General features: G+C 31.8%; 1 protein-coding gene across 2 annotated transcripts in view; it reads right to left on the reverse strand.

The window, feature by feature from the left end:
- Positions 1 to 15,208, reverse strand: part of COL11A1 (collagen type XI alpha 1 chain) — a 196,316-nt gene that overhangs the window by 4,948 nt on the left and 176,160 nt on the right. For both annotated transcript variants that reach the window (XM_067727066.1, XM_067727067.1), the window contains exons 57-65: positions 15,052 to 15,105; positions 8,486 to 8,539; positions 7,489 to 7,596; positions 6,943 to 6,996; positions 6,803 to 6,838; positions 6,655 to 6,708; positions 4,884 to 5,133; positions 1,862 to 1,974; positions 659 to 727 (exon numbers count right to left, since the gene is read on the reverse strand). In XM_067727066.1, coding sequence (XP_067583167.1) covers positions 659 to 727; positions 1,862 to 1,974; positions 4,884 to 5,133; positions 6,655 to 6,708; positions 6,803 to 6,838; positions 6,943 to 6,996; positions 7,489 to 7,596; positions 8,486 to 8,539; positions 15,052 to 15,105 — 792 coding nt within the window. The remainder of the gene's footprint in view (positions 1 to 658; positions 728 to 1,861; positions 1,975 to 4,883; positions 5,134 to 6,654; positions 6,709 to 6,802; positions 6,839 to 6,942; positions 6,997 to 7,488; positions 7,597 to 8,485; positions 8,540 to 15,051; positions 15,106 to 15,208) is intronic.

A 15,208-nucleotide genomic window follows, 5' to 3' on the forward strand; every position in this document is an offset into this window, starting at 1 on the left:
TTCAAGTATAACGGAAGTGAAATAGGGTCAGAGATACTAAATAGACATTATATTTTCTATATCTGATATTTCTAACATAATCCATTTTTATGATATCTATCTCAGGTACTTAGGGAAATGCATACTTTATTTGATCTTAATATTTTAGTAAATTTAATATATTTCCATTTATTTTGAGACAAAAATTTTAGACTTCTCTCTAAAATACCAAAGTGGTCTAAGAGGGAGGTGGGAGGAATTGGGAGACTGGAATTGACATATATACACTACTGATACTATGTATACAATAGTTAACTATGAGAACCTACTGTATAGCACAGGGAACTCAACTCAATGCTCTGTGGTGACCCAAATGGGAAGGAAATCCCACAAAAGAGGGGATATATGTATACGTATAGCTGATTCACTTTGCTGTACAGTAGAAACTGACACAACATTGTAAAGCAGCTATACTCCAATAAAAATAAAAAAAAAACAAAAAAACGTCCAAAAAACCACAAAGTGGTCTAAGATTTAGATAGAGCAAACTAGGGAATACATGGAATCCTGCTTTTTATAATTTAGACGTTCACAGTAAGGGTCTAGAGATTATATAATTTGAACTTGTATTATGTAAGAGCTTCAAAATAAACCACTTCATGCTGAGGTAATAACATACCAGTTTTCCTCTCTTAAATTCACTAAACCAGCTTCTTGGTTTCTCCTTTGGCCATGATGAAATTCTTACCTGTTGCAAAGGAACAGGAAAATTAGAAAGTAGGTTAAAATTATGAACAGTATTGTTTATGTATATATCAGTAATTTTCAGTAAGACTAGGATGCTAAAGAGTTTTTAAAATGGTCTATCCTGGATTATACAAAATAAAGTAAAAAGCAAAACTTGAGATAGATGTTGTGAATTCCAATTTAGTGAAGACTGAGTCATTTTTTTTCCTGTTTTCTTTAATTGCTCAAAAAGAAGGGGGTGGGAAATAACTTGGTAAAGGCATACTAAGGGTTGGCTGTAGGGGACATGGGTGGAACTCTTAGGTAACCCCTTGCAAAGGAAACCCTCACAATGCCAGTTAGCATCTGCCATCAAGGCAGATACCTTGAGTATTTCACAGCCAAGGGAGGCATCCTGAAGCATCCAGCTAGTAACTCAGGGCGGGATGCTATGGAAAAGTCATTGACAGGAAGCAAGCCCATTATTCCCTGCTGGAGAAAATGGGAGTTTCCGTGCCTCTGCATGCCTACGCCACTTCCTAAGAAGAATGTGATTTACTAAAACAATACAAATAACGTCAAAATTTCCCACCTATAAAATGTTTGGAGAATGTAATTATGCTAGTGAAAAATCTTTCCTTATATTAATAATTTGCCTGTAACTTTAAAGATAGAGCTCACATGTATTAATATTGCTAGGTGAAAATCAAGGAATGTGTTTGAAGAGACTAAACATTTAAAATGTACAGAAGTGCAGAGAATACTCTTATTTTATGTGAAAGAATCGTTCTTTATAAAATTGTGTATTTTGAGCATAATATACAGCTGTGAGTTCTACCACGTGGTAATTTGAAAGAATACTACGCATGCACTAAAATCTGAGAATCAGCTGTGCTGTGTCATGGAAAGCCATAGAATTTTAGAGAGCAAACAGGTGCATAAAGAATACATCTGGGTAAAAAATAAGAAAAGAAGTATTTGTCAACTCTGTCACTTTTCTGTCTTATTCATATTTATGCAAATGAAATGCTCTAATTACCCTGTAAGAAAAGCAGATAAATGAAAATATGACAGTATAATTTTCCTGCTTAGTTCAATATTGCAAAAACATGGCAGGAACTGTCAACAGTCACCACCAAAACAGATTGGTACTTACGCCCTCTGACTTTCTGTCTGGATAAATGCAAGTCTCACCACCAGATGTGAAATTACAGTAAACTTTGAAGGAATCTCCTGAGCAGCCTTGGTTAGGATCAATCCAATATTCACCTGGAAGTAGGAAAAAATACGTCATACAAATACATTTATACCCAAAACTGAATATATTATATACCAAATTTTATTAGAGAAATAAGGAAAAATGAATATTCATTCATCTTTTCATTCATCTTTTTCCACATGAATCACTTTTATGTTTTTGGTCATATTGAGGTACATGTTTGAATACTTAAAGAGCAACGCTTTGTCTTTGCCAAATGCTCCCATACGCTCTGCCTGGAACATTCTTTTTTTTAATCTTAGCATGCCTATTACTTTTAGGTTTCAGCTTAAATGCCACCTCCTCAAATATTAACATTCTCTTATCCATGTGTAATAAATTGCAAGCACATTAGGATGAGATATACCTGACTCTAAATACCATATGTATTATTTACTACTTAAGTAATCTGAGTATAATAATCAATATATTTTTCCTTGATTTATTTATCTGTAATGATGGAGGTGAGAGTATCCACTTAGCCTCAAGTATCATAATTTTGCATTACTTTACAGGAAAAACTTCATGCAGTAAGTGTACTCCCCCTTTGAATGGGCTCCTAAGAAGAAAGTCTATTTTATATATTTAAATGCAGTTTGCTATTAATTCTATTATCTAAATGGTACAGAACAAATTTTATCACGTGAATGACCATGATGATTAATTTGGTGTTAGGTGAGTAAAGATGGTAAGTAGTGGGGCTGACAAAATGTTATCCCTTAAGTAATAGACAATGGAGCTTTTATTAAACAAGAATTATTGGGATACAGACTTGATATACATGTGATGATTACTTTGCTTTCCTCTTACCATTTTTCATGCTGACACTTCATTTCAAATATTAATTTGAATTATGTCAATCCACTGATTGTGAACTTTGAACAACTTAAAAGCTCCAACTGCTTAGCTTAGTACTGGAACTCCTGAAAATCTAATGCCAGTTTGCTTTTTGAAATAAATTCTTTAACAAAAAATTTACACTTTTTCTGATCGCGCCACTTATAAGTTCACATCTGGAACAAATTGAAATTCACAGGAAAAATTTATAAAAGAAAATAAAAATCATCAAAGATTTTACCAACTGGAATAGCCATGCTTAATCTTTGATATTTCTTAGGGTTTTAAAGAATATATAATTTTGAATTATATGGTAAGCATTATTTTTATCTTGTCTTATTCAGTCAACATTGTTACTAAATATTCTTTCAAATAACATATACTTAATTACTAAGATACCTTTATGGCTTCATGCCATTTCAGCTTGCAAAAGATTTCATAGGAACCCTCTAATTTTGGAGAGCAGAGGAAATCTGTATCTGTCATAATTTGCTATTATAAATTTTATGGTTTACCTGTCTCCATCATTATACAATAGTAGCCCGAGGGCATTATTCTTTATCTGTGAATCTCTGCATGAATAACAGTGCCTGGCACCAATAAGTTAATAAATAAACATTTAATTGTAATTAATTAAAATTTAATTAATTAAAGAATTAATAAAGCTAGTTAATATATGGAAAACACAGGGAACTGTAGTCCATAGTGAGCTTTCCATCCCCAAAATTTACAAAATTTTTTTCTTGACTGCTCAGGTTCTAATTAATCACACGTTGTTTTATATTGTCAGTACAGGCTGTCATCTTTTACATTTGATTTTCAGTCACATATGTATGACTATATTAGCTAGATCAGAAGTTTGGGTCATTCTCCTTATAACTCACTGAATTAATGTGAAACTAAATGTATCTTTTTCAAATAAATATATGATAAATTTGAATACATTTGATAGCAGTTTGTAAAGCACCCTTAATAATTAACTGTGTTTTCCTTTTAACGGGCTGTGCTTAAGATAGGAGATTTTTTCTTTCTTTTTTTTTTTTTTTTCCCCGGTACGTGGGCCTCTCACTGTTGTGGCCTCTACTGTTGCGGAGCACAGCCGGACGCGCAGGCTCAGCGGCCATGGCTCACGGGCCTAGCTGCTCCGCGGAATGTGGGATCTTCCCGGACGGGGCAAGAACCCTTGTCCCCTGCACCGGCAGGCGGACTCTCAACCACTGCGCCACCAGGGAAGCCCAAGATAGGAGATTTTAAGACATTCTTTGTCATAAAAAATGTCTCTTCCTGAATTGCGTGAAACTTTTCTATCTATACTGAGTTATTTAGATCTCAGTTACAACATTCATTATATGATTGATAGTGGGAAATAATGTAGTCCCACAAGTAAACAGAGTGGCAAAGTATTTCCACATAAAGTGGGAGATTTAAAATCAGATATAGATCTGCCCCTTGTTAGTTTAGTATTGTGTGAGTTAGTCACTTAACTTAGGGTACTTGGAACTCTTTCCTTCTCAGAATAGGTATGTAAAAGTTTTGTCAAATAATAGGTATAGAAAATTATCCTGATTATTATTACAAATAAATTGTTCACAGTTGTTCTGGTATTCATGGATCAGTGAAATAAATTTTTGCCTCAAACTATCCTAATTCTTAAATATTCTGTTCAAATCATTGCTAAACTGATAGGTCACATATGATTCAGTTATGCTATTTAATCATTAATGCAAAGTAAGTTAGGATATAGGATATAAATATAGTAGCATGCACATATGTGTACACACATCAAACCCATTCTGTGATGGTTATTACAAGGAAAATTACATTTGTTTTATCTATAATCATCCAAAATGAACTTGTCATAATTTAATGAAACCTTGCTTAACAAGACAAAGATTTTCCAGAGCAGACGTTGTTTTAACAGTGTAAATGACTTTTTCTGTCTACAAAATTGGAATTAATAATTGTTCACTCTCGTTTTATTTAGAGACTATATTAAACATTTAACTAGAATTAATGAGCTGACAATGCACCTTGGTAACTTAGAGGCTCAGTGCATTTGCTTGGTCATGCATTATTAACATACCATCTGGGAAGTCAGGATGGCTGAGTTGCAGATCTTTGCAAGTTCGGGCTGGGTTGGTCTGTGTACCCATTGGAAACTTCATATGCTCAATGTCTTGTTTCAAGGAATTGAGGGAACCAAATATTTCCTCCATTCCATCAGTGTAATCCAGAATATTATCACCTGCATCTGATTGGATGTTTTCTGTATGTCTTCTTGTTTTTTTGGGTGACAAGATTGGTAAAGGCTGTATGACTTCACCCGGTGGACCCTGTAAAAGAGATGGATGTGCATGTAACTGTTTCCTAAGGTAAAATATTCTGTAGATATTAGTTATTACTGTTGTTATTGTTATAAGAACTTATAGTTTGTTTAACTTTTCACTGTTTTCCCTATTTTCGATGTTTTCTCTAATGGTTAAAATACACGTATTATGTACATATATCTCTTTATATATAAACTTTGTGAATTCTTTTAAAAAGAATCTAGTGGAGATATTGAAGTAGGCACAAAATTCAGATGATTTCTGGACCTTTTTATATACATGTAACATAGCACAGATTTGTGTGTACATATGTTATATCCATTACTTTCTTATATATTAATTAGTCCTTATTTACATGTCCTATCTCTGCAACTAGATTTTAATCTCTGAAGCTTAAAACAATAATTTAAAGTTCTTGTGCTATATAATGAGTTGTCTATTGTGCTTGAAAATAATTCATATCATGTTTAAAAATACACATTAGCTGGTTCCAAACATCTATAACTTTATAAATAAACAAAATTAAAAGAAGTGCAATCAGACTTGAATTTATAAATGTGTAAGAGTAGAACTACACCAAATAGTTAATCTGTATTGTTATGGATTGAACTGTGTCCCACAAAAATTCATACGTGGAAGTCCTAAGCTGCAGTAACTCAGAGGAAGACCTTATTTAGAAATGAGGTGGCTGTAGATATAATTAATAAAGTGAAATGAGGGCCTAAGGGTGGGTCCTCTTCCAATATGACACGTATCCTTCTAAAATAAAAAAATCTGGGCACAGAGACACACATAGACAGAAGACCATGTGAGGAGACACAAGGAGAAGAGAGCCATCTACAAGCCAAGGAGAGAAGTCTCAAACAGATGTTTACCCCACACCCCTCAGAAGAAACCAATGCAGCTGACACTTTGATCTAAGACTTCTGGCTTCTAGAACTATTATATAATACATTTCTATTATTTGAGCCATGTAGTTTGTAATACTTTGTTATTGCCATCCTAGCAAACTAATACACATATAACTTGGAAACAAGTTCAAGAAGGAAGCCTCAAATTTTTTCACATGGATCTAACAGGCTTGTGTGAAGCCTGGAAAATGTCAGTGCTAAAAAAGTGGTAACTATTATCATTGCTTTTATTATTATCATTATATGCAGTAGGAAAAAAATGTCAAGCATCTGAACTTTTGTTTTTATTCCTAGTCAGGTATTAATGTATCTTTGTGGCATACAACCAGTTGCTTTCATGAAAATGTGACATGAAAAATATATGATTTTCTTGAAAAACTAATAAAGGCAAGATTATTACAATAGTTAAGGTATCTTTACATTCAAAGAGTGAAGCCAATTAAAAGACAAGTGTTGGCATGTAGACCTGAGTACTTAATTAAGGTAGTTGCTATTTCCTAGAAAATCAGCACTTTGACAGAATATGCTTTTTAATCCTTCTTATAAATTCAGAGAAATCACTGGCAGTCTCAGGATGCTAACTGTCAGAATATCACGCTTTTTACCATGCACTTACCGGAGGCCCAGGAGGCCCTGGAAGACCACTGTCACCCTTCTGGCCAGCAGGTCCCTGTTAGAAAGAATAAGGAACAACATAAATAGAGAACAAAGCATTTGAGTAGGTGTCACTGAAAAATTCAGATGCCAAAGAGAAAGGTACTTACAGTAGAGCCTTTGGTACCCTTTGAACCTTGAGGACCCTGGAAAATGCAAAGGCAAAAGTACACATAAAAGTCTGGAGAATGTGCGTCTCTTTGGTGTATTTATAAGTTTACTTTATAAAATTCTTTTGTTTTGTACTTACTGGTAAGCCTGGAGGACCAGGTGGACCTATGGGACCAGCAGGGCCTGGAATACCCTACAGAGAGAATCATCCAAATTAAAGAGTTTTTCTCAGCGATTCCATTTTCATATGTTGCATAACAACACACATTGCAAAATTTAGGCAATGCAAAAATACATAAGAATGGCCTAAAATTTTCCATCGTGAATCTAAGAAATAACTTTTGCAAGATGAGCTGTATTTTTGTCCATTTTGCTGCAATGTCTCCCTCTCTATGCATATGTCTTTACATTCCTGCAGCCTTCAGAATAATGATTTGTATGTGTTGGGGATTCAATAAATGTTTGTGTAATTAAATATTGAACTATAATTTTTATGGTTTCTAACTTAAGTCATATTTTTATTTATTTACTCTAAGGTTAAATAAATTTCTTTTTGAAAACACCATTGACTTAAGGAGATTAAGATGCTCTAAATTACTTCCTAGGTCATGTTTAAAGGAATGTCTGCAGGTGTGTGAGTGTATGATTGGAAAGGAGTAGGAAAATAATTTATATCTTTACTCACTCCATCCCCTTTTACTCCTGGAGAGCCTTGAGTTCCAGGGAGTCCTCTGTCACCCTTTTCACCTTGTTCTCCTGGAGGACCAATCAGGCCAATTAAACCAGGATGTCCCTTTGAAAGGCAAAGAAATTTTAACAATATATAAATTACAAACATATATTAAATTATAGTCATAAAATAATTGCACATTAAATTTATGAAACATAAGAGTAAAAAATTAGATAAAAACTTTAACCCTTTCTGAATGAAATATAGGATTAAAAACCTCTTTCCCCTCACCTAACAGGATCATTTACTGATTACATTAAGTGAGACCTTTATTAAGGGTTGGGAATATTATTGAAAAAAAATTTTCTAAAAATATCCCCTTCAGTGTTACATTTACTTAAAGGGAATTCCTTCAACTAAAAGATTAATAATGACTACATATAATATTGGTGAAACAAACAACTGAAAATTCATTATTTTAAAAAGCATCTTATTTTATATGAAATTATTTCTATCCACAAATTTTGCAGCATCTAAGAAACATTTAAAGATTTAAAAGTAGTTTTAAAAATATTAATGCCATTCTAAAAATGTTTTATTTTCTTTAATTATTTGGTGCAACAGAGCATACATATCTTTCAAATCATCTGAAAGATAGTCTAGTTTAAATTTTTTATTTTCATGTTTAAAAACATAAAAAATGACCATTTTGTTATTCTATCTGTTTATTTTCTGAATAGTTATTTTAGTATAACCATATGCTTTCTCCATATGGTTCCTACATAGGAACATTGAGAAATATAACACTGAATTCTGGTACATTTTTCACTATTACTTTGTATATTTTCTCTTTTCTAAATTCATCTTGGAAGCTAAGGACTGATAACTTTTTCCTTGGTTAGAATGATAAAGGTATTCCTTGAAATTTCCTTTTGAGTGATATTAGTCTGCAACATTATTGTCTCTGCTATTAAGAAATCAACATTGTAATAACACATTCTTTTATTCTCACCTTCTCACCCTTGGAGCCAGGGTCACCTTTAAGACCAGGTAAGCCAGGAGGTCCCTAAATAATAAACATACATAGAGTAGTTACAAATTAGAGAATCATATTACTATCCACTGGGCAAGTTGGTTTCGATTATATGATAGGGTTTAAAATTAATAATGACCACTGGAAAAAAAAATAATGACCACTGTTTATTTTTCAGGATTCTAAATAATTTTATGTGTTTAAAACTCTACAGTTTGATAGTTAACCATAATAATAAAACATAATATTGATAAGTTTGATTAAATAAATATGAAGTTAGAAATAGGGCATGATTTATATGGTTTTTCAGTTGAAAGAAAAGATGCATTTTTCATTACACTAATTTTAGAAGAAGAGGTTTCCAAGTTATACATTCATTTAATCGAATATTTCTCTGTTAAACTCACATTCAAAGGTTACAATATTTCCAGTAAAATTTAAAGAAGAAAACCTCAATAAACTTTTGACCATCAATTGACTATTGTTAATCATTTTTCCTAAATAAGCTCCCAAGATACTATTTTTAGCTGTAATTTCTGAATTCAATCTCTTAACTAAATGATTTGTAAATGTAAAGATAAGATAATTTACTTTTCTCATATTATTGGACCTGTATTTTAATTATTTAATCCTTTTTATATTCTAAGGATAAGGCATTTATCCATTTAGGCTAAATTATATTTTAATGAAAATTATGGCATGATTTTAGCAACTAACTCTTAGTCTTGGTCCCTACTCATGAAAATATTCATAATGATGACTTTTAAACAGACTTCTAAATATAAAAACTAGTGTACTCCAAATTGAAGGCAACACAAAATAAGATCCTTATTCTGAAATTACAACAAGTTGCTATGCAGGCAACAGATTCTGTCAGAAAAAATGTAACTGACAGATGGTTTGTAAGATTGTGACTGATGAAACCAGGGCCCAGATAATACCACCACACATGAGTCACTACCGCCTACAAGTACCGCATCAAGAAACAAAGACAAAATATGAGTTTTCTCTATGAGTTTGAATTATATAGACTGAATTGAACTATTTGAATTATAATTTTAATAATGATTTTAACATGGCACTTAGTAATCAAATTGTTTTAATTTTTACCAAGCTATATGATTAGTCTTTACTATAGTATGTTCCGCAAGGCTACCACAAGTAATTTTTTCCCCCTCTTACTAGGCACTTTTGAGTCTTCAGTGTGAAAGAGCACATTGAGTCTCAGTCCATCATTTTTGTGAATTTAATATATTAAAAGCCATGGATCTAATCCAAGAAGCATGATGTAATTTAAAAAGTATGGGTTCAGAATACAATAGATTGGGGTAGAAGCCTGCTTCTCTTATCAGCAATTTAAATTAGCTAACCAAAGAGAACTTCAGTTCTCTCATCTATAAACCAAGGATTATAATTCCTGTCTCAAGGGGCTACTGTGAGATTGTGTAGATGAGCGCTTTCCATTCCTTAGTTTCTCAAATCTACTCCTCAAACTGAAGTCCTTAATATCAGAGGAAGGTAAGAATAGTGTTAGTATAAGTTAGTCCTGTGTATCAATAGTATTTTGGACTGTTACCAGAAATATTTATATTTGTTTTAATTCATGAATGAATTTGAAATTCTATAAGTATTGATATAAAAGTGAACAATTTCCCTACATCATTCTATTGAAAATAGATAAATTATTTTTGTAGAAATTATGTGCAATTTAAATGTAAATGTACCTAATAATATTCTAGTAAGAAGAAAATTATTAATCCTCAGATGTAAGTTTATATCAATTCAGTTTAGATTCTCTTTTGTATAAATATAAACAATCCTGTCACTTTGTTAAATCTCTTGTAGATAAAAAGGAGACTACAAAGAAATTACCAAATTTACTTTCAGGAATATTCTAAGACTAGGTTTTAACACTGGACTTTCATCTCATTTGCTAACACTATATCAGAGTGGATGATCACAAAGTTTGATCCTCAGACCAGCAGCCTTAGCATCATTTGTGAACATATTAGCAAAGCAAATTCATAGGCATCATCCAGACTAACTGAATCTAAAATTCTGGAGTTAGAGATCAGAAATCTGTTTCACAGGTTTGTTACTCATTAAGGTCTGAGAAACATGGCTCTGTGGCATTAAGTCCCATATCTGTTAAATCAATATGTACATCAGAACAGCATAAAGGATGTCATTTATTTTAAAATAAAAACATTACCTATTTAGTATTATTTGTTTAATAATTTTAAAATTAAGTAAGTATATTTTTCATCTACTTTTTTCTCATCTCATCAGAAAGGTTTGGTGAATTATTGGTTAGGAAAATAATGTTGTCTGATAGCACAATTTTAAAGGAATAATATAAATGAGTAATAGAAATAATAAAATAATTCCTTGAGGTCATGTGACCATCAGGATAGATGCCAAACATTCTATATGTTAGAACAAGTGGGAATAAAAAAGCATGAAAAAATAGTTCTAATAAATATGTAATTGCATGAAAGAACCATATACCTGTACCAGTAGCAAAAAACATTTAAAAATATTGGTTAAAATTGACATATGTCAATTAAAAGTAAATACATTCTTTAGATTGAAAACACAAAACTATTAAAGAGGCCAGATTTTTTTTCTTTCTTTACTTCTTATTTTACATTCAAACTCTTTCTGGTATGTGATACACTTTACAGAAATTTTGCTGTTAAGTGGGAGAACTAATAGTAATGTCATTTGCTGGACATCAATATTCCAACTACTGTTTCATTCAGCGTCTCAGGTCTACCACTCATTAGTTGGGTAATCTTGGATCTGTTCCTTTTTATCTCAGAACTTTATTTATAAAGGTGTTCTAATAATAACTGTGTCAGAGAATCGTGATAATGGAAGAAAAACCAGGCTTACAAAAGTACTGCATATAGTGAAGTGTAATGTAAATTATTGTTATTTGTTTCTGATGTGCCACAGATAGTTATTAATCAGCTTTCTCATCACATTCTAATAGTAAAAGCTAAAATGGCAAAAAAGAAGAAATAATGTGGATTCTAATTGCTCGGGGGTAATGGGAAACATGCTAGACATTTTTTGTGTTTGTAATGCATTTAAAATCATTTCTATAAATATTATTCAGGAAGGAGTTAAAGGAAAAGAGTGTTAATTCCTCTAAGCTAATAATCTCATAAAATTGTGAACTATATCTAAGGAGGCATTAGCCAAGTGAAATCAGTTTATTATCATTTTCATCAATTAGAAATAGAAATTGGTAAAGCTATGATGTTGATAGCAGTTATACATAACCCTCTGAACCTGGACCATATCAAAAATAACAACTCTGCATATAAAAATATTATTTCAGGTATACATATTTTCTATTTCCTCTTAGGATATTGTAAATTGAAAAACCCTAGGGAAATACATAATTCATAAGTAATAAAGTGAAAAGGAAAACAGGGATGATACATTCATAAGTGTCTAGAATACACAATCAAATATGTTCCCCTGCTGTATTATGCTGTACAGAATATTTGCTTTGAAATGCATCTCAAAATTCTAATGCACTGAAGTTTAAAGAAAATGCAGATCCTACTGTTTATTTAGAATGTAGTATTGTAAAATAACGTTTAATTTGGTGAAAGACAAATACTTTGTAGTTTAAACCTGCTTAATCATTATGGAATGCTACACATCTCAAATCTTTTTACAGATAAGTTAAATGTAGCATTTAAAAAATCAAAATATAATTCAGTAACCCATCCTACCGTTTATTCACACACTTATGGTTTAACAAATAATGTTATCAGATATTTTACTTATCAGTATGTGAAAAGAATTAATGTATGATAATAGTAAGGTAAAATTGTCTGAAGATAAATACTGAACAATTCTTCAGCTAAATTGGAACAAATAGGTTCTTAAAATGAAAGATTATGAAACAAAACAAAATAAAAGCTTAAAACTAAAATAGATGCTAATTGTGTCTTCAAAAAATAAAATAAAAATTAATTTAAAATGATTAAATCATGCTTATTTTGACTATGCAGCAGAGGAGAGAATGTAGCAACCATTACTGTTCTCTTTAAAACACTCAATTTTATTCCCATCTGATTTTTGCTATTTCCTAAAAAAAAAAACACCCCAGCAGTTCAACTTTAAAAATCCTCAAATAAAATTCTTTATACAATCTCATCATTGTCCTTAGCTTTCTTTTAGATTTCACACGTACTGTTTTATTCTCAGTTCCATATGATTCTGAATATTTATCTGTATATAAAATTCATGCATATGTAGAAGTTTAATTTTTGCCATGAGAAATATCTAAATTTTGAAGTAAAAAGTAAATATTGTACCATATCTAAACTCTAGCAGAGTTGATCATATAGAGTGGTCAGACACCAAATATCATCTTTAGAGTTTTAACTGGTGTTTGTTTCACTCTAGCCCAAAGAATTTCTAATCCAAATGTTAATATAAAGTTGTTAGACTGTTACTTATATAGGAAATGGTCTAAGTTGTTTTTCTGTTTGTTTGTTTTGTTTTTTAGACATAGCTCATCTAATTAACATAAGAACCCCATGGGGTAAAAGATATTAATATCCCCATTTAATTCATTTTAACTTCATAATATTCCATAAGATCGATGCTATTCAAATTCTCATTTTACAGATGAGAAACCTAAGGCTTAAAAAAATTGAATAACTTACTTAAAACTTATTCAGCAAGCAGGTAGTAGTGCTCATTTTTGAAACCAGGGTTCTTGGGTTGAGAGGTGATGACCTTAACCAGTAATCACGATATGCTACTTCTCACTCTAATACAAAATTGCCTACTAAAATAAGTACCAGTATTTCTTAGCTGAGCTGAAAAGTTCACTAAATTGCCATAAATGCATCCTGAAGATGATTTCTCCACCAAACCTCATCTCCTGTAGACCAAGTAGCATTTTCATTAAAATTAGCACAATCAAACTATTTGATGGTATGAAAAAGCTACAATAGATTTGCATTCTAAGTACTCTCTGATAAAACAAGCAGCCAGAGAAAGAAATGGCACCCATGTTGCTCAATTCTGACGCTTTTCATTTCACTGCGGAAAAGGATGTGAGTTGTTTATTTAGCTCTTTGCTCTGTAAACCCACATTTACCTAAGATTCAGAAATATAAACTTTTGCAAGCCAGAATCAGGTGGTATGTCTGATGGTTTTATTTTTAATATTAGCTGAAGGAAGTCTCCAGCTTGATGCTTTCTTTTTTTTTCATCTGGAGAAAGGTCAGAATACTTATTGGAAAAATATGAAATAACAAGAAAAAAAATCTTTGGCAAATTTTAGGGTGATATTAAGGTGAAGTATTTTTTTTTTCCCTAGGCTATGACTTTGTACAGTTAGGAATTTAACATGTCTAAGAAGAATATTCCCTAAATAGTGATGCAGACATGGAACCCATGATCCTACTTTTGTCAAGTCCCTGTTCCTATGTCAATGGGGCAATGTGCAGATTTGATAATCTCCTCAAAATTTGATAACTTTTATCCACTTATTAAAATAAGTGATCTTTAACTTTTCAGTGCAAGTTAAAAAAATAATCTCTGTAACACTTATGAAATATCTGAAATGTTAGAGGAAATTTTTCCTAAAGGAATTGGCCAAGTTCTCCTGAATGATTAAGATTGCAAATCCTAGTTTCGATGGCTTTCTGAGCACATACATACCTCTGAGGTAGTTGATATACTCATGAAAAGAGGCAATTTTGTAAAATTTAAATTTCTGTATGGGCAAACCTGCCTATTTAAACCAATAAATATTACACTTGAATAGTGCTATATGTATTGCTTCTTGTTTTAATTAATCCCTTTACATATTACTATTTTGGACAATGAAGTTCAAATATCTCCACCATGAAATAGAATCTGTTACTTAGTAAGCAATAATTTTAAAGGCAAGACTTTGATTCTCACTTTCTGCCCAAATTTTGTAGCAAGAATAGCCTTGGCTCCTATAATAAACTCTATCTATGAACCATATGCTGGTCAACTAAATGCTTTATTGCATTGCTCAAGTGTGTTGTTTGCATACACAGTTTATGAGAGTAACCAAGCTTTGGTTTTATAACAATTATACCTCTCTTCATTCACGGGGGTAAATGCTTTATCTTTCAGCCCATATGACTCAAATTTATTTGGTGAAAAAATCACTGTATGCCTGTGCCAATGTTATTCTTTTAAATGAAGTGCCAGGAAACTAAGTGTAATTGCATGCATTTGAGGGAACTGTCCACATTTGGAAAAGAACTGTCTGGGCCATTAGTGGCATTTTATTCAGAATGGAAATTTTTTTATTCATCCATTGGACATAAGAAAGGAAAGATCTTCTGATCAAGGGCATATTTTCCAAATAACTTATCAGTTAGGATTACTTTTCTCTTTTTAGGTCTGAGTAATACGCTTCCTTGAATACTGTGCAGAATATAAACCAATTTATAAGACAAAATTTCAGGAATTCTAGATTATAAATAATTTCATTTCTGGAATTCTAAACAGCAGAAAAAGGTGCTACTCACCATAGGACCAGGTGGCCCATCTTGGCCTGCAGCTCCAGGGAGACCTTGTTCTCCCTAAGGAAGAAGAAACACGATTGATTTTTTTAATTAACAAAAGCAGACATTTTTTTCTTTATTTTAATTTTGGTAATACGAAAAAGAAAGAAATCAAACATCA

The sequence above is a fragment of the Pseudorca crassidens genome, chromosome 2, assembly GCF_039906515.1.
Source record: "Pseudorca crassidens isolate mPseCra1 chromosome 2, mPseCra1.hap1, whole genome shotgun sequence".
NCBI classification, from domain to species: Eukaryota; Metazoa; Chordata; class Mammalia; order Artiodactyla; family Delphinidae; genus Pseudorca; species Pseudorca crassidens.